The following is a 17,345-nucleotide window of genomic DNA, read 5'->3' as shown; positions in this document are numbered from 1 at the left end:
TGAATAAAAACATTTAGTTCTATTTTGATGTAGTAAAAAGGCACTCCAAAACCTAGGGATTTCAAGTGAATAAACAGATGTGATTAATAACAGAGCAGCACAGTCAAGGCATATTTTTGTAAATTATTATTTCAGTTGTGAACATGCCTCTGTTAAAAACTAAGAATGTGCTTACATGTGCTTGTGGCCCTACAGCTACTTAAATGTTACAGAATCTCAATACAGGCAAAAAGAAAGATTTACAGAAATCAGCAATACAGTTTATCTGTAAATTCAGTAGTGCCAATCTAAGAGAGATATCTGCTTTGCTGTACCTCTTTCTCCTGGAAATCCCCTGTCTCCTTTTGGACCAGGTAGTCCTGGATGACCTGGATGACCGAAATTTCCTGGTAGACCTTTTACTCCTTTAGGTCCTAAATTGGAATCAACGAAAAACCAGAAGCATGTAGCAGTAGTTACTCTAGATTTTAATAACTGTTGGAAAATAATGTTAAAATCCCCACATAAATGTAGCTGTATTAGAATAAAAATATCAGCATGAGTTTACTAGGTTTTGAGACTGTCTGCAGTGCTACTGCCATCATATTTCCTACCAGAAAGATTATAAGGAAACATTAAATGTACTAAAGAAGAATGCCATGTAGCAAGTCTGCCCCCTGAAGAACTCCCTTCCTGTGGGGGGCAAAGCTGTGGTACTGGGAAGGGTGGCCAAGTACTCCCTGCACATCCACCTCATCCTACCTGCTCCTTGCTGCCCCATTCCTCACAGCTCTGGCAGGCTTCACTTCTGGTGCCAATGGAAAAGTAACCAGCCTCTCCTTAACCTTCCCACTCCCAGACTGTGACAGACACAATCGCTTTGTAGCACATCTAGAACTTTTATTATCTAGACTTTTATTACATGTGGTCATTTCCCCCACAAAATGATAAACATCCTGAGCATGGTTCTGGTTTATGAAAACAGTGAATGTTTTGATCCAAGTTTACTTATTATTGCACTGTTGCTTAGGCTTATGTTGAGGGACAAACTCACTTATTCACTGCAAGGGAGGAGGGCAGGTGGAATGGGACAAGTTATAAATATAAGGGTGTTAACAAGGTACAAAAAGCTATTTTTAAATATGGTGAGGTTTTTTTAAAGACATGTCAATTTTCTATGCAGAAGCATGTTTTCCCACCAAACCAAAATGTTCCACTAAGCAGCACATATAAACATGCACAGAAATAAAAATACAGATCACCTGGTAGTCCAGGAATCCCTTGAATTCCTTGATCACCTGGTGTTCCTGGCATTCCCGGCAGTCCAGGAGGACCCTTGCTTCCTGGGATGGAGAATACTCTCCCAGTAACTCCAGGAAGACCTAGGAGCAAAAATATGTAGAAGACCTATTGCTTTACATTAAAAGAAAGCAAACAAACTACAAAACAAAACAAAACAAATCAATTTAAGTCAGCTGGTATTGGAAGGAGAAGGGTTGGTTACCATGCTGGCCCTTTGGTCCCCTTGGCCCTTCTGCACCTTGTGGTCCAGGGGGCCCTTGATTCCCCTTTTCTCCTAAAAAAAGAAAATTGAAGATACATCTGTCTGGTTTAAAATGTCAAAACAACTGTCAAAGTTTCAGAGGCTTATTGAAGGGTCCTGCATGATCCATGCAAAGTTCCCAAAGGGTAACACAGCCTACAGACTCATCTGAAATGTGAACTGGACTTCTTCATCTCTGCTGTTACTGTAGAATTCATAGGTCAAGTGTACTCCATTTATGAGGAGGTGTTGTCGTGCCTGTCTTTATACAATGGCTGGTCACATAAACCTAATTTAAAATCTCAGCTATACCCTGTCTACCTCATATGTTTCTGTCATTGAATTTACAGGTCAAGTGCTGCCTTCAAGTGCAGCTCAACTCCTTTTAACCCTAGTCAGTTATGCTGAAAGCTTTAAGAGTGTTGTGTAGTTTTTCAAGTGTTTGAAATTCAATTTGGACACATCCATAGGATGTACCTCAATGAAAACACTCTTGTAGTGAGTGCTTCCATTTGGAGCTCACCTATACTCTGATCTTCATGGCAAAACCTCATGTCTCTAGAACCACTCCTCATACTGTTTAACAAATAATATTATAACACCACATGTAAATGCTTGTTTTTGACACACAGAAGTGTACATAATAAATATATGAATACCTTTTACACCCGGGAATCCAAGAAATCCAGGGTTCCCTATGGCACCAGGATAGCCTGATCTACCTTCTATTCCCTGCAAATCAGATAACATCAATAATAAACAGGAGCAGCATTTGCACACTATGAAGTACATTTTCTTTTTGTTCTGAATATTCAAAGCATTATGTTCACAGAATATGCTGCAACTAGAATTATCTGCTCCATTTTTGAGCATGTTAGGAATAATTATGTTTTTGTTCACATTATTCTGTAATAGAGAACAGCCAAGGAAATGACATGCCAGAAATTCAAGAAAATTTCTTTTTTGTCCATTAAAATCCATAAAACCTACTTCTCATATTTATTTTGGTCTTCCCTCCATTACAAGTTTTCTTTTAAAGATACGTGAGGGGTGGAGGTGGGTTTGTTGTTGGTTGTGGGTTTTGAGGTTTTTTTTATCATCATGGGTATTATTTTCATGGTAAGAACAAATTATCAATGCAGTAAGAAACAAGCAATATTCCTTTCACTGACTTTTGGACCAGGAGGGCCAATGTCACCAGCTGGGCCAGTTGGCCCTGGTATTCCATCCGCTCCTCTGACACCTTTGCTTCCTTTTATGCTGGGAGTGGAAAGACCAGGAAGCCCTGGAAAACCAGGAGCACCTGTACAGAAACATCAGAGTAAGTAAAGGCTACTGCCAACAGCTTTGCACACAGATTACATGCAACACAGGGAAACATTCAGTGGCTCCATAATGATACTCATGTTTACCACCCCATCTCAGTGATTTCCAAGGAATGATTCTGGACAGGCTAACTTCTGCTTTCAATTACATAATTTCAGATAAATAAGGAGTTATAACAACACACCTGGTCTTCCATGTGCACCAGCAATTCCTCTGTTGCCTTTTTGGCCAGTGATTGCCATGCCTGTTGGGCCTTGAAATCCAGGTAACCCCACTAAGCCAGGAGGGCCAATGGGTCCTTGATCACCTGGATGGCCTTTCATACCTGGAGGCCCAGGGAAACCAGGCAGCCCCATGTCCCCCTTGATCCCTGCAAAGGATAAATGTTACATTTTGGCAGTGCTGTCAAGATGATGAGGTGATGTGACTACTCAGAATATGTGTTTCCTATAGCACAAAGGTGGAATTCAGCCTTTGTTTTTAGTATGGAGTCCCCAGGGCCACCTAAAGAAAAGCAGTTGTGAGAACACAGGACTCACTGCAAGGCAGTGTACACACTGTGGTTTGTTTATTTTAAAACTCCACTTCAGAGATTGCTCATACCAAGGAATAAACTTGAGAGAAGAGTAGAAAGACCAAAGAAGAGAATATTTATTGATGCATAAGTAGAAGAAATGCTTCTATGTAGATCAGAATTAACAAATTCTTTTAAACTGAATTCCAGGTAGGAGCATCAATATGAATACAACAAAATAAGAGACTACTCCAAAGGGATATTGTTCTGAAGCTGATCTTGAAGTGCTTTAAATTTACTTTTTTAAAGTAAAGCAAATCCATGGATTTCTACCAGCACAATGCAAAACATAAAAAATGTGAAGAATCCCCTCAGTCAACTGTTCATCAATATAAAAAGGAAGATAAACAAAATTAAAATGCAATCACTGCAGCTTCCTGAGAGTATGCTTAGTATTCAGCACCACCTTCTGTTTGCATGGGGGTATACTCTATTAATCAAATTATGTATCATAATAACATTTCAAAAGCTCTAGAATGTGTATGTCACCTTCACAAGACCATAAAATTCAGATTTTTTATTTCCCTTTTACAGTAGTCTAAACTTCACAAGCAACAACTCTTGACATTTAATATATAGGACCAAACCACAGATCAAAAACACAGAATAACTCTTGGCTTCCTCTGACACTCTTAGTGCCATTTCAAGCATCTGAAAGCAGGATTTGACTTAAAAGATGCTGATTTGGGCATTTATAAATTAAGGGTTTGCTTTTTGAAAAGCCAACTCACCTCTACGACCAGGAATACCTCGAAGGCCAGGGATGCCTCTCCCTGGTGCTCCTACAAAATATTAGTCACATTAGTCACATTAAGTCCTAAATAATTGTTAGAAAACATCACAGTTGTCTACTATTTCATACATTTATTCAGAATTTACTGAATAAAAATGTAGGGTTTGGTTATATGTAAAATATAATTCATTATTTCCATTTCTTCTCTACAGAAACACAAATTTAATTTTTAAGTTTTTCTTTGTAGTAGGACCTCTTATTGTTCAATCATATTTGAGGTACATTCTACAATAATAAGCTTTGTCTTCTTTTCAAAATTAAAAAACAGAAACCCCCCTGCATTTAAGTTAATTATCAAGAAAAACAGAAAAATAAATGTAATTACCTACAGAAGAAAATACATTAACAGTGATTACTTCGAAGTTATTATAAAAAAATTTTCTAAATACTATGAATGTCTTCTCAGTATCCTCTTATACTAATAGGCAAAGAAACATTTTCAGTGTAAAATGTGAAAACATTTTCTGTCAGAATTCAGTAGAGGACTAAATCTATCTGTGGACAAGGTTCACATCAGGAGTGACATTTAAATAGAATGTTTTACAATCCAAGGTCCTTGTCATGGAAACCTTCACTATTCATGTAAGGAAACACTGTGATTCATTTTATTTCCATGTAAGACAGAAGACTCCTTTAAAAGGGCTTTGGTTCTTTTAATCTCTTTAAACACATAAGAATTGTTAACAGCAATACTTTGACTCTTGCAGACATTAACAGTTTCAGGTGACATTAGCACTAATCACATGTATAATAGAGTATTTATTACAGAGCATGTACAATAATTACATAGAAAAACCTGTGAATAACCTACTTATAAACTTATCTTTGGCTCCACAGAAGCTCCTTATTATTCCTTCCCAAATAATCCTTGTCAGATTAATTGCAGAAAAAAAACCAATTGTAAAATAGAATGAAAATATTTTAGTGGTGTTACCTGGTTCTCCTTTTGCTCCTGGGGGACCAGGCATACCATCCTGACCTTGACTACCTCTTTCACCAACAAGTCCGTTTTTTCCAGGGACTCCAACAGCACCTGTGAATTACAACAGACCACGATGCCATTTTCACTTCCATTATTCTGCATGTCAGTGGGAAAAGACATGACTCCCTTTTATTAAAATTTAATTAGTTCAGCTACTTCAAAGATACCAAAGATGTGTTGGTATATAAACACTGGTAAAGAGCAGCATATAGTTTTTATTGAGCTCACTGGACTTCAATGGATTCAACACCCCCACTATTTTCACAAGCATAATAAAGCCTGCAATGCATACCTACCTCTCTGTTGCTGTATATTTACACACTGTCCCTTAGGTATATTTTTAATTCTGTTTTAGTTGTTTCTTCAACAAACAACTACAACTTTGTCTCCTCTTTCTACTCTAATTTTCTTCTCCTCATCTAGCTATATCTTAGCTTATTATTCTCTTTTAGGAGGTAGAGCAAACCTTTCTTATAATTGTGTGCGTATCACACCTTGAGACCTCTGGATATATATTAAAAAATAAAAAAGGACAAAAAAGCTTTCCAGTACTGAAACAAAATTAAAGCTTCTTGCCTCAGTTGAACTGATAACATTGAAAACTGGCTGTTAAAAACCTTATCTGGAACCAGAGGAGGTAAACAAAACCTCAAGTTGAAATAAAATCCCAAACCAGGGGGCAGTGATTCAGGAGAGATGCTCTACACCATACCAGGAGGGCCCGGAACGCCCCGCTGTCCTGGGTGGCCCTGCTGTCCTTTAGCACCGGTATCTCCGGGGGGTCCACACTTTCCTGGAAGAACAAAGAGTGTGGGAGAGGAGAAGAGGCATTATCACTAGATGCAGACTCAGATCGAGAGCTTTGCTGTCATTTCAGCTGGTGCCAGCTGAAAAAGGGATCTAGGAGACATCAGCTGGCCTGGCTGCACTGCCCACAAAGGAGCTGGGTAGGTTCCAGCAGTCCAATATAAATGTGCCACCCCACAGCACTCTGTGGAGCTTACTGAGAAATTTCTTCCACCAGCATGTCACCAGCTCCCCACTCCTCCAAAATACCCCATACCTGGGATTCCTGCACCTCCAGTTTCCCCTCTGATCCCACGTGGTCCTGGTGCTCCTTCACGTCCTGGATGACCCTGGGATCCTTTTTCTCCTTTGCTGCCAAGAACTCCTGGAGGACCTGGATCTCCCTGAGAAACAGCAATTGCACACAAACAGGTAAAAAGTCACATTACATTAAATACATTCCATTCCATATTTGAACAACAGAAGAATCACATGTAATTTTAAAGGTTGTGTAATCATGTCTTTTAGACAAAAATCAAAGCAGACTAATATGAGATCTTCTCATAATACCACTAATCCTTTAGACATAGCTAAGAAACAAAGATCTATCTTTAACCTGTATAAACCAAGTTCTGTCTTCAGGTATTTTCACTGGCATGCAGATTTCCCTTCAATTTTATTCTAACAGCTCCTCTTTTGATCTAAACATATATTCCTACTTATCTGCAGCATATATGACTGAATGTAATATATACTGAATGTAACATATTTTGCTAAGGAAAAAAATAATCTTGTGCAAGCATATTACTAAACTTTCAAAACCAACCAGTACAAGTTTAGATTACAAAACTGTGGCATTTAATAAGATGATTTTTAATGTACAAGTATTCCTACTGCTGACTTTTTCAGTGCAAGTCCTTGTTCTTAATGGATGAGGAACTTTTACAGAAACAAAGTTATTTCCAAGATGTTCCATCTTTACAAATAAGATATTTTTGCACAAAAAAAAAAAAGTGAAGTGTGATGAATTAAAAAACTTCTCCTAAGTAATGACACAACAGAATTTTCGTATTTCATGTCACTAACAAATAATCTACTTCTGCAAACTCTGTAGCTCTTGCTTACATGCTGTTCTGTTTCTATAGTCAAAGGCTCTGCTCATTGCCTAACAGGACAATATTTCCACTGCATACCTTTGGACCAGCTTCTCCTGGAGGCCCAACAGATGGGTACCCAGGATCTCCTTTGTCACCTGGAAAGCCACCGTAGCCTGGTAGCCCAGGGTCACCTGATGGTCCTGGAAAGCCTGGAGATCCTTTCTGCCCTTTTGGACCTGGAAAAATACAGATATTGATATGATTCTTAAAGGGATCATAATTGCATATCACACCTTGTGTTTGTGAACTACTGCTCATATATTCAGATATTAATTCTTCAATGAAGTAATTTACAGAGCCAGTGTTTTTATTTCTAAACATATTAAAAATAGCTTCTTTTTTGTAACAATATATAAATTAAAGGAGTTCTGTTTGATTTAGAGAGAGAGGGAGAACTTCATTCTGCAAATGCTGGGGTGGTGGCCAGTCTATAGGTACTGCAAAGAATAAATCCCAGTCTAAGTATTGTGTGGTGTTCCCAGCTCAGACCTGTGCAAATGCTTCTATTCAGCTTTATGAACTTGTAATATGGCTTGACAGAAAATTACCTGGAATTCCCATGAACCCTTTGTCTCCTGGTGCACCTGGAAATCCATGTTCTCCAGGAATCCCTGGAAGACCCATAAATCCTTTGACACCTGCAAGATGAAGAAATAAGTGTCATCTTCCCATGATTGCTTTAGACACTGGCTGGCTGTTAGAGCTGTCATGAATACAAATCCTCTACCACACCCCTCTTTTGGTATTTTACTATTTTATAAATAATCAACATGCAGCCTCTTGCCCCAGACACAGATAAAATTATCATTGTTGTTGTCAGAAGGTCAAGGAAATAATAAACACCTTATGTATCAACATTAAAATTAATATTTAATATTAATAAAATTTATTATTAATTAAAATTCCTCAGCACTTCGGGGCAGGAACTGAAATATACTTTTGCAGAATTTGATCAAGATCATGGATTTGTATTTGTGCACTGTATTCTTCTTTCCTTGTTACCTCCAGTTCAGTCTGGTTTCTGGGCATGTCACAACACATTATTACTCATTCATTATGGATTTCTCATGAGTAGTATGTAATAAAAACCTCCTGAGTGTGATTTAGGCACTTTTTTCCCCCAGTCACTTATCTTTAAATTAATTTGGCTAAATTAGCATTCAGATTAATCTAGAATGTTTTTGAACTTTCTCTCTAAATTCCAGAGTACTAGCAATGCCTCTCATTTTTAAATCTGCTTTTCACTGCAAATCTGCAAAATTTCAAAATACAAGCCAAACATGTAGTCTTTGAAAAGGAAAAATTAGTCTGAAATTAAACAAGCTTCTAAAATATTTTTGTGCACAATTGCAATGTTGATATTTTAGAATTATTTTTAAATAATATCGGTAATTCAAACTCCACCTTTTATAAATATCAATTTTTATTCATTGGCTTCATCAGCTTTTAGATTTTAAAACTATTGTTATTCAAGATTTAATATTATTTTCTGTTTGTCACTCCAAACAGTGGTCTGTATTTGAAAGAGAGCAAAGCATCATTTGGTGGTCGCTGCTGTGACTTTCAAAGAGCAGTTTTTGAAATTGCTGTTTCAGGATTCTCAGAAAGGTTGCAGAGTTAATAGAGAGAAGATGGTGCTGCTTCTGGAGCCAAGTTGATGTGCAGAGTCAGCAGTATCTCACTGTCCACATGACACAGGAATTTTCAATATACATATTCCATACCTGGGAGACCAGGTATTCCTTCAGACCCATCAAGACCTGGGAGACCTTGCACACCGACATCTCCTTTTTCTCCCCTTAGACCCATTCTTCCTTGAACTCCTAAAACAAAGTTTCATTACCAAAAAAAAATAATACAAAACAACATCTTAGAAAGTAAGTTTTAAGCAAAGTTTAAAATTTTATCACTCTTAAAGCTAATGAAACAGAAGCAGAGCATAGGTTTTTCACTCTGAACACATAAGCAAAAAACAAGCTCACTTTTAATGCCTTCTGACAGCTTCCATAGGAAAACATTGGCACAAAAAGCCAGATAGAATTAGTTAAGCATGTACAACTCATATACAGAGAGTCCATATTAATATTGCAAACAAAGGAATTCTTCTGACTGTCAAGTATTTCTGAGCAGATTCAATATCTTTGCGATCCAAAATCCAGTTGGGAAGTGCACCCCTTTCTGTGCACAGGATACTAAATGTGTAAAAACATCAATCTATAGCATATATGAATATAAGCCTCCTGGTACTACTGACATGTTATTACCGGTATAGCATTAAAATAAGAGGTTTTTTAAAGGAATATGGGCTTGTTAAAATGGAAATAAATATTCAGTGTAATATCCAATTATCCCATAAATAAGAAGGCAGTTACAGTGTTTAGCAATAATTATTTCAAAGCCATGTGAATACTCTCAATAGTAGAATCAGTTTGTTCCATGTTTAAGAGTCCACTGGAACTGCCACATAAATGACAGCCCTGATTAGTTTTGACTGACAGCACAATGAATGTGTACCTTTTAAGCCTCGTTCTCCTTTATCCCCAATAGCAACCAAGGTCTCAGATGGTCCAGGAAAACCTTTATCACCTGGTTCACCTTTTTCTCCAAGAAACCCTTTTCTTCCCTTTATTCCTGGGAAGCCAGGAGAGCCTGCAGGAAAACAGAATGAAATGTTCTGAAGAAACCTGACTAGATGATATAATAAATGAAGCAAAGTAACAGCCAATCTTCAAGGGCAATTGTAATTTACACATGTAAATATACATTCCAAATCAACAACTTAAACTACCTTAACTGCTCCTATCATCAATAAAACAGCTCTGAGTACAGATTATGGTAAGAGATGGTAAGGATTTCTCATACTGAATATACATATAATTGTGTATCTGTTCAATAGATATAATAATGATATCCTTATGGAATGGAAAGAATAGAGCAAAAAGCTCTCTGCTGTTTATTTAGCAAATCACCAGCCACTTTTACAGATACCAATGAAACAGAAAAGGTGGCAAGTCAAAACTGCTAAAAAAAAATACAATGTTGTCATTCAGTCTGCAGACTGCACACATAGAGAAGATAAAGATTTACCAAGGCTCAAAGACATTCCAGTAATTGCAGTATGACGTGTGTACTCAGGAGTGATAATACACATCAAAATGGATCACAAGAGTAACTTCAGCATGGAAGTTCCTATATTCTAAGTAATAATGAAGGCAGATACTATAGTTACTTGCCTCTGATACCAGGGTTGCCTGGTCTTCCCATCACACCAGGGGGTCCAGGAATTCCTAACAGGCCCATTACACCTGGCTCTCCCCTTGAGCCTGTGGAATTGAAGCAATTGGAACATATTTGTTAGTATTTGATCAGCTAAACAGAACATTACTTTAGAAAACTACACATATGTCTGTAATTTCAGTGTTTAATTGCTTATTTTATTTTTTATCTCAATTTCTGCAACTGTCCAAGCCAGTTTTCCCATCTTTAACCACAGGAATGGGATTTACAACTCCCAAACTACATAAATTGGTAGCTGCAACAGCTTCTATCAATGAATGAAATAACTGACAGTGAGGACAATGACTGAGACAACCAACAGGCATGGGAGATCTGTCATGAGATGTATGGGAAAGACAACCCTTTCTGGCTCAGGAGTTGAAGGCCAGCTGGGACACGACAACTCCCCTCAAAGGACAGCAGAGGTCTGTGTTTGCATAACTGAGCCAAGGGCTACATATTTAACATAAGTTTTTACAGATTCTCTCTATAAAAAGGTATGTACCATCTCCTTCCCACAGAGTAATGGTGTGATACTAAGGGAAAATCTTTATAAGAAATATAAAGCATTACGTGACTGATTTATTTTATTCTTCAAATTGAATTTGAACACATTTCTGAGAAAAACCCAAACAAATCCAAGTCAACCCTACAGGGGCTACTTACTTTATTTAAAATTATTAGTGATGGAGCTTGATCTGACTCAACTCTGTCAGACTCAAGGTCTGAACTTGCTTTTTAAGACAAAGATGGCGTTACAAGCTATCTGTTTGAAAAGGGATGCTGAAAAAGAACAAAATGCTTTACACTTCCATTATGCTGAGGAGTTGCTTTGAATGCTAAGTATTTCATGTCCTACTGCAAGGATATTACTGTACAGGAAAAAATGTAAAAGTGTTCAAAGAAGACTGTTACAGAAAATTCCATAGTTTCACAACATCTTCAAAATATGCTCGTCATTTAAGGAAGTTTTCCATGTAGATCTCAAAGATATATGAAAGCTATTGATGGAAAAATATTTCAGCAGGACTGACACCTTTTTGTGAAGACTGACTTAATTGCTATGTCAAAACAATTATTTGGGGAATCCTTACCTGGCACACCAGAGATTCCTGGCCTTCCAGGCTGCCCCTTGGGACCAGGTAATCCTGCATTTCCCTGAAGACCTATTAGTCCAGGTTCCCCAGGCTTCCCATGGATTCCTGGGATACTCAAGCCAGGAGGACCTAGTCTTCCTTTTGAACCTTGTGAACCTCTTCCCCCTGCGAAAAAGGCATGACAGTGTAGTATGGTACATGTCTGAAAAATAAACCTTCATCTCTGTCTTGCCATCATGACCATGAAACTCTTCTTGAACTCTGTTTGAGGGCTAAATACTAGATCTGTGAGACAACATACCTGCTCAGAAAATCTTAGAAGAGCTAAAGGTTGAGTTTTTTGAAAAGGGAGGAGAAAAAGAAAAAAAAGTGAGAGTAGAGAGTTCTGTTCTTTCTCAGAAAGAGGAAAACAAACAACCAAACATAAAATCCCACCAATTCTGTATTCATTCTCAAAAAAGCAAAAAAATAAAATCCTTTTGAGATCATAGGAGAAGGACTGTGCAGGGTATCTGAGTGTGCAGATATCATATGCAGTATATGATATATATACATATATATATATCATATGCAGGTACTTTTGGGACCCCAAACTGTTTTCCTGCTTAGCTGAGCTCTTCCTTTATTTATCAATCACATTGCACCACAGAATCTAAGTTTGGTCCTATAGTTCAAATGACTGAAATATCCTTTTTTCTGTGGAATTTGATTTGATTACTCTTTATACTGTACGACGGAATCTGAATTTTAACCCACCTCTGTCAGTGCATTTTCTTCCTCCCATCTGTAGAAAGAGCATCTTTTAAATGGGCCCATATTTCCTTACATACTATTCTATAACCAACATCCAGAAACAATTTCAGCTCCCTCAGGCCATTGGAAGGCACAAACAGAACCCAGAGTCACACAGCCAAATGGCACTTTTGGTTCAGAAGGTCCTACCTGGTGGGCCTGTAGCTCCCTGGCCACCTGGCAAACCTGGCAGGCCAATAAGACATTCAGCAGGTTTCCCTGGAAAACCTGGATCTCCAGGAACTCCGGGTGAGCCACGATCTCCTGAAAGAAAGGAGACTGGATTCACAACTATATTAAGTAGAAGTTTCAGGCTTTCAGTGAGAATTGTTGGACTTGGCTTTCCTTAAAATAATTTGCTGTGCACCCTGAGCTCCTTTGACAACGTTACCTCTTAGGCCATCAGCACCATCATGCCCAGGATGCCCCGGTGGACCTGGAAGTCCTGGAAGTCCACCTTCACCTTTTGAGCCAGGAATGCCATGACTTCCTGGTGAACCCAGTCTACCTGGCTCTCCAGGAATAACCATGCCTGGCTCACCCTGCAACACAGAGTGAAATGTAAACAATCAGCTATACTTTGCAAATCTGCCAAAATGTTTTCTCCACTCTGCAAACAATTAATTAACTTATTTCATTAGAATAATTCTCTTTATTCCCTGTGGATCGTTCACACTATAATTTCTGATGGCTTCAATTCAGAGACCAAAGGATGTTCCTTACTGACCAGCTGCAGGTTCCATACCAAAGCAGTAATTCATCTAGACAGCTTTTCAAATTTGTCTCCTAACTCTAAGAAGTTGCTACTGAGCAATGCAAGATACTTCACCCCATTTGGTCTTTACTGCATTAGGATGCCTTCTGTAGCTGTGAAAATCTTTGGACCTCTATCTGAAAGTATGGTTGAAGTTTGTGCAAATACAGTTTCCCCTTTATTTTTATATAATAGCCATATTTTTATCAAAATATTTATTTAAATAATCAAGGTCAGCACCCAGATATGTCTCAGAATACTCAGTCAGTTGTGGGTTGTTTTTTTTTTTTAAATCATTCTCCTGAACACCGTTTTTCACGAAGACTGGTTTTATCACAAATGTCCCAAATGTATTCCCTGTCTGGAAAGTTTAAATTAGTGGTTTTTTCTTTCTGACTGAACTGTTGGTTGCCTTGAGTACTAGCTTTGTGTGTCAACAAATCAATATGTTCATAAAGCAGGTCAGTAGACCTGAGCTTCTACAGTCACTGATGATATACTTGGACCACAGAGGTCACTTCATGTCCAGCTGTTCTGTGGCATCAAACAGATTAAATAATAATAGCAACAACAACAACAATAATAAAGATAATAATAAAAATCCCACAGCCTCAAGCCCCTCAATTTGTTATATCAAAAAACACACAGAAGAATGACATATGAGCACATACAAAAAAAAAAAAAAAGAAATGCTACCTTATCCAAACATTTAGCTGTTATTTTGTTCAAATTTGAATCCTGATTACAGAGTGGTAAAGAATCTTACATTTACATATGCCAGCAGCAGATTAGTTTCTGTTAATCAGCAAGAGTGGCTGCAGTACTACCTCCAACCTACTTCCTTCGTGCTTCAATTCAACAGAGCGTTTGCTTAAATTAAATATATTCTTACTTGTCACTGACCTCCATGAAAAATGTGCTTAATTGCAATTTCTGAACAGCTATCTTTTCAGAAGCTGTGGACCTAATTTTTTTCCCATAAGCAATGCAATATCATCCTTGTGCTCTGAAAACTGAAGCAGGAAAACTTCCCAAACCGCTTAGAGTTCCAGAATAATTTATTAGAATTTAAAATTTTGGCTTGAGCCCCTTTTTATATAAAGAATTTAATTTCATAAGTTGTGCATCACTGGTCAGGAAGTATAGAAACTCCTATGTTCCTTACATTTCCTAATTTATTTGGAATAAATTGGGACCTATGGAAAAGTCTGTGCCGTATTTCTAACCAAACCTTTTCTCCTGGTTGTCCTAGGTTTCCAGCTCGGCCTGGATCTCCAACCTTTCCTTCAAAACCTGGTGCCCCTCTGCCTCCTGCAAGTCCTTTATCTCCTGCAGAAGGAATTAAATGGCAGTACAGATGCTGTGGTTATCACTTTATTTTACAAATGGGGATTTGTATGGATGCAGTCATAAGCCTCTGACACTAAGGCAGCTTACATAAGCTGAAGAGTGCATTTGGTTCAGAGTTGATGTGACACTTTGCATCTTGTTCCTTACATATTCCCCAACAGACATCCCCTCTGTGTTGACTGTAACACTGGTTACTTGTTTCAAACCAATTATTTAGCATGGGAGTCTTTTTTCTAAAGTCAAGTTATTCTGATGTCAGTTCCCTTCTTTCCCTGCTTTCTTCAACAAGCAGCTTGGTTGTAGTTTCAGTATCAGAGCTTTTATTTTTTCATCCTGTCCTTACAAGAGTATGAGAATTTCTAAGTATTTCTAGTGTTCAAAGGGTGCATGGGAATGACTTTGCATGGGAATGGCCAAATTTGCAATATTCAAAGTGCTTTCTATTACCTGCATGTTAGAACAGGTATTGCATTGTACAGAACCAAAACTGATTAAAAATAACTGACAGTTATACAGCTCTGTCTTTGTAAACACATATCCAGGTAAAGAGAATCCATCTGAAATAAGGGTGGCACTCGGATGAGATGGCTGCACCTGTTTGGGCAGTATTCCAGAAAGCATCAATGTCTTAAAATACCTTCCTTCTGTCAGCTTTGATACTTGATACTCTGAAATACTTCAAAATATTTCAAACTTGCAATTTCTAAGACTTAAGGCAGCAAATTACAAGACTGCTAAAAATATTTACCTGTCTGACAAATATTCATTGATTTTTATTTTTTTTTTACTTGCTAATTACTTTTAGGGTATACTGAAAAAAAAAAAGGCAGATTTCTTTGGGTTTGCTTTTTTTTTGGAAGAAGATCAAAAAGAGTATTTTACCTTTTGGCCCTGGGTTTCCAGGAAACCCAAGCCCTGGATAGCCTGTGTCACCTGTTGGCCCTGAATGTCCTGAATCACCTGGCTGACCTCTTGCTCCAACCCTACCTGTACAAAGAAAAAAAGTAAACTGTGAAATATCTTACCACAGAACATCAGCTTGTAAGATTAGTTGTGTTATGGTTTATTATTGTTAATTAGGACATGACTGTAGATTATATTAGAACTTAAGACACTATTTCTCCTCCACTGCAAGTTTTCACAGTTAAAATGCTAATTGCATTCCCAGTGTCAAAGCAGGTATGAGTCCATGAGTTGTTTTTATGCAATCCAGCCAAAGTGCAGATTCCTAGAAACAGCTACGTGCAGATAAAAATCTTCCACTTCTTGAGAGGATACAAACACATATTTCAGGGGTGAGGCTTGGAACAGAAACTACCATAAAGCTGTCAAAAAATTTCCTGTGCTGTTCAGGGCAGTTTTAAGGACTATTGTTCTACAAAACCCATGCCAAGACACATTATGGTTACTCTGTCACTTACTGTCCTTTGGTCCATTTAAAAATTCTGCAAAATTTAGAACACCAGCAACCAAAAAAAATCCCACCAAGAATCCAAGTTGGAACCCCTCCCCAAAAAAGGGAAACTCGGGTTCTCAATATTTTAGTTCAAGGGTTAGTAGAAGTCATGTCAGAAAGTAACCAGGAACAGAGTAATAATACTGTTACTTTTTGACTGTGCCTCTGCAAAGCATGAGAAGGGCCAAGGTCTTCACAAAGAATGCTTTAACCTAATTTTATTCCTTCTGTTTTAAAGGTTGCAGCAGTCTCAGCATAATTTAGGATATGCTTTTGTCAAAACTATGCCAGAAGCACCTTTCTGGATATACAAGCTGCAGCACATGCACCAAATGTTTCTAGTTCTTGGAGAAACCAACTCAAAGCATAGGGTTGCTCAGAATTTCTGCCATACTGCACACCTTGGACATGGCCCTGTGTGCCCTTCCTATTCACATCCATTTCCACTAGTTTTCTTGAAAGGGAATGTTGCAGCTAATTCCAAAGTTTCTGTACCACAGAAATCCTTTTTATAGCTTTTTCAAAGCAATCCAATGGTTTTACCTGGCCAAAGCTGGGAGAGAAATCCTAATCAGTTAATCCCCGATTTTCCTGTATCTAGTGCAGATGTACTCACCAGGCACTCCTGGGGGTCCAGGTAAACCATCTGGTCCTTGAGGTCCTGGCAATGCAGGTAGTGGAGTTGCCCTACTGGTCTCTCCTTTCAGACCTTCAGGAAACATATAATCAAATATTACAAAGGCATATAGCTTGGCAATATGTAATCTTGAGCATTTAAAAATACTAGTGATCAATCTAATTGGTTAAAAATGTATTCTACAGTTTTCCATGTTTCTGAAAGTCCAACAGGCTTTGAAAAGCCTTCAAATCCTGGCTTCATAAAGTAAAATCATTTTATTGACACCAAGCCCACCTGCAGTCTTCCTCTCAGCCCTCCTGCAGTCTACTGGAGACCCAGAAAAGGAAGCAGAGAGTCACTAGGAAAATGATGCAATTGAGAAATGCTTAATCTGCAACTCCATGGGCATTGTCTTTAAGCAACCTTGACTATATCTGCCGTTCAACTGAGTTCTTCCAGATCATGCTGCCTGTAAATACATTCACTGGTATGTTTTCAACATTCAGAAATTATTATGCCCTTCCTATTTTACCCTGCTGATTTAGCTCACACTACTGAAGATGACTGGATACATGTTAAAATACTTTTTTTTTCCACAATGAAGACAAACAAGCACCGGAACAGGTTGCCCAGGGATAATGTGCTTTGTCCTTGGAGGTTTTCAAGGACCAGTTGAATAATGCCATGAGTAACTTGATTGACCTCACAGATGTCCCTGATCCGAGCAGTAGTTTGGAGTAAAGATTGCAGAGAGTCCCTTCCAACCTCAATTATCTCATGAACCCAGGACTTTTGCTATTATCTTTGGTGGGACCAAAGCTGGAACAACACTATGGAAACATTATGGAAAGGAAAAACATT

General features: G+C 38.1%; 1 protein-coding gene across 1 annotated transcript in view; it reads right to left on the bottom strand.

Annotated features, from left to right (window-relative positions):
* LOC113997865 (collagen alpha-3(IV) chain) overlaps nucleotides 1-17,345 on the bottom strand; it is a gene marked incomplete at its 5' end in the record, with an annotated part of 41,536 nt that overhangs the window by 6,849 nt on the left and 17,342 nt on the right. Inside the window, 21 exons of the mRNA XM_039384953.1 lie at nucleotides 315-413; nucleotides 1,242-1,361; nucleotides 1,484-1,555; nucleotides 2,182-2,254; nucleotides 2,695-2,825; nucleotides 3,033-3,218; nucleotides 4,154-4,204; nucleotides 5,150-5,248; nucleotides 5,910-5,990; nucleotides 6,261-6,387; nucleotides 7,177-7,316; nucleotides 7,689-7,778; nucleotides 8,865-8,963; nucleotides 9,655-9,789; nucleotides 10,374-10,463; nucleotides 11,511-11,678; nucleotides 12,456-12,569; nucleotides 12,697-12,847; nucleotides 14,291-14,388; nucleotides 15,292-15,396; nucleotides 16,482-16,574. Of these exons, the coding sequence (XP_039240887.1) occupies nucleotides 315-413; nucleotides 1,242-1,361; nucleotides 1,484-1,555; nucleotides 2,182-2,254; nucleotides 2,695-2,825; nucleotides 3,033-3,218; nucleotides 4,154-4,204; nucleotides 5,150-5,248; nucleotides 5,910-5,990; nucleotides 6,261-6,387; nucleotides 7,177-7,316; nucleotides 7,689-7,778; nucleotides 8,865-8,963; nucleotides 9,655-9,789; nucleotides 10,374-10,463; nucleotides 11,511-11,678; nucleotides 12,456-12,569; nucleotides 12,697-12,847; nucleotides 14,291-14,388; nucleotides 15,292-15,396; nucleotides 16,482-16,574 (2,322 nt within the window). The remainder of the gene's footprint in view (nucleotides 1-314; nucleotides 414-1,241; nucleotides 1,362-1,483; nucleotides 1,556-2,181; nucleotides 2,255-2,694; nucleotides 2,826-3,032; nucleotides 3,219-4,153; nucleotides 4,205-5,149; nucleotides 5,249-5,909; nucleotides 5,991-6,260; nucleotides 6,388-7,176; nucleotides 7,317-7,688; nucleotides 7,779-8,864; nucleotides 8,964-9,654; nucleotides 9,790-10,373; nucleotides 10,464-11,510; nucleotides 11,679-12,455; nucleotides 12,570-12,696; nucleotides 12,848-14,290; nucleotides 14,389-15,291; nucleotides 15,397-16,481; nucleotides 16,575-17,345) is intronic.

This window comes from Pipra filicauda, unplaced genomic scaffold (genome assembly GCF_003945595.2).
Source record: "Pipra filicauda isolate LSUMZ 115617 unplaced genomic scaffold, ASM394559v2 scaffold387_size670060_pilon, whole genome shotgun sequence".
Taxonomy (NCBI): domain Eukaryota; kingdom Metazoa; phylum Chordata; class Aves; order Passeriformes; family Pipridae; genus Pipra; species Pipra filicauda.
Note: the sequence above shows the minus strand (reverse complement) of the source record. Positions and strands in the feature narration are given on the sequence as shown.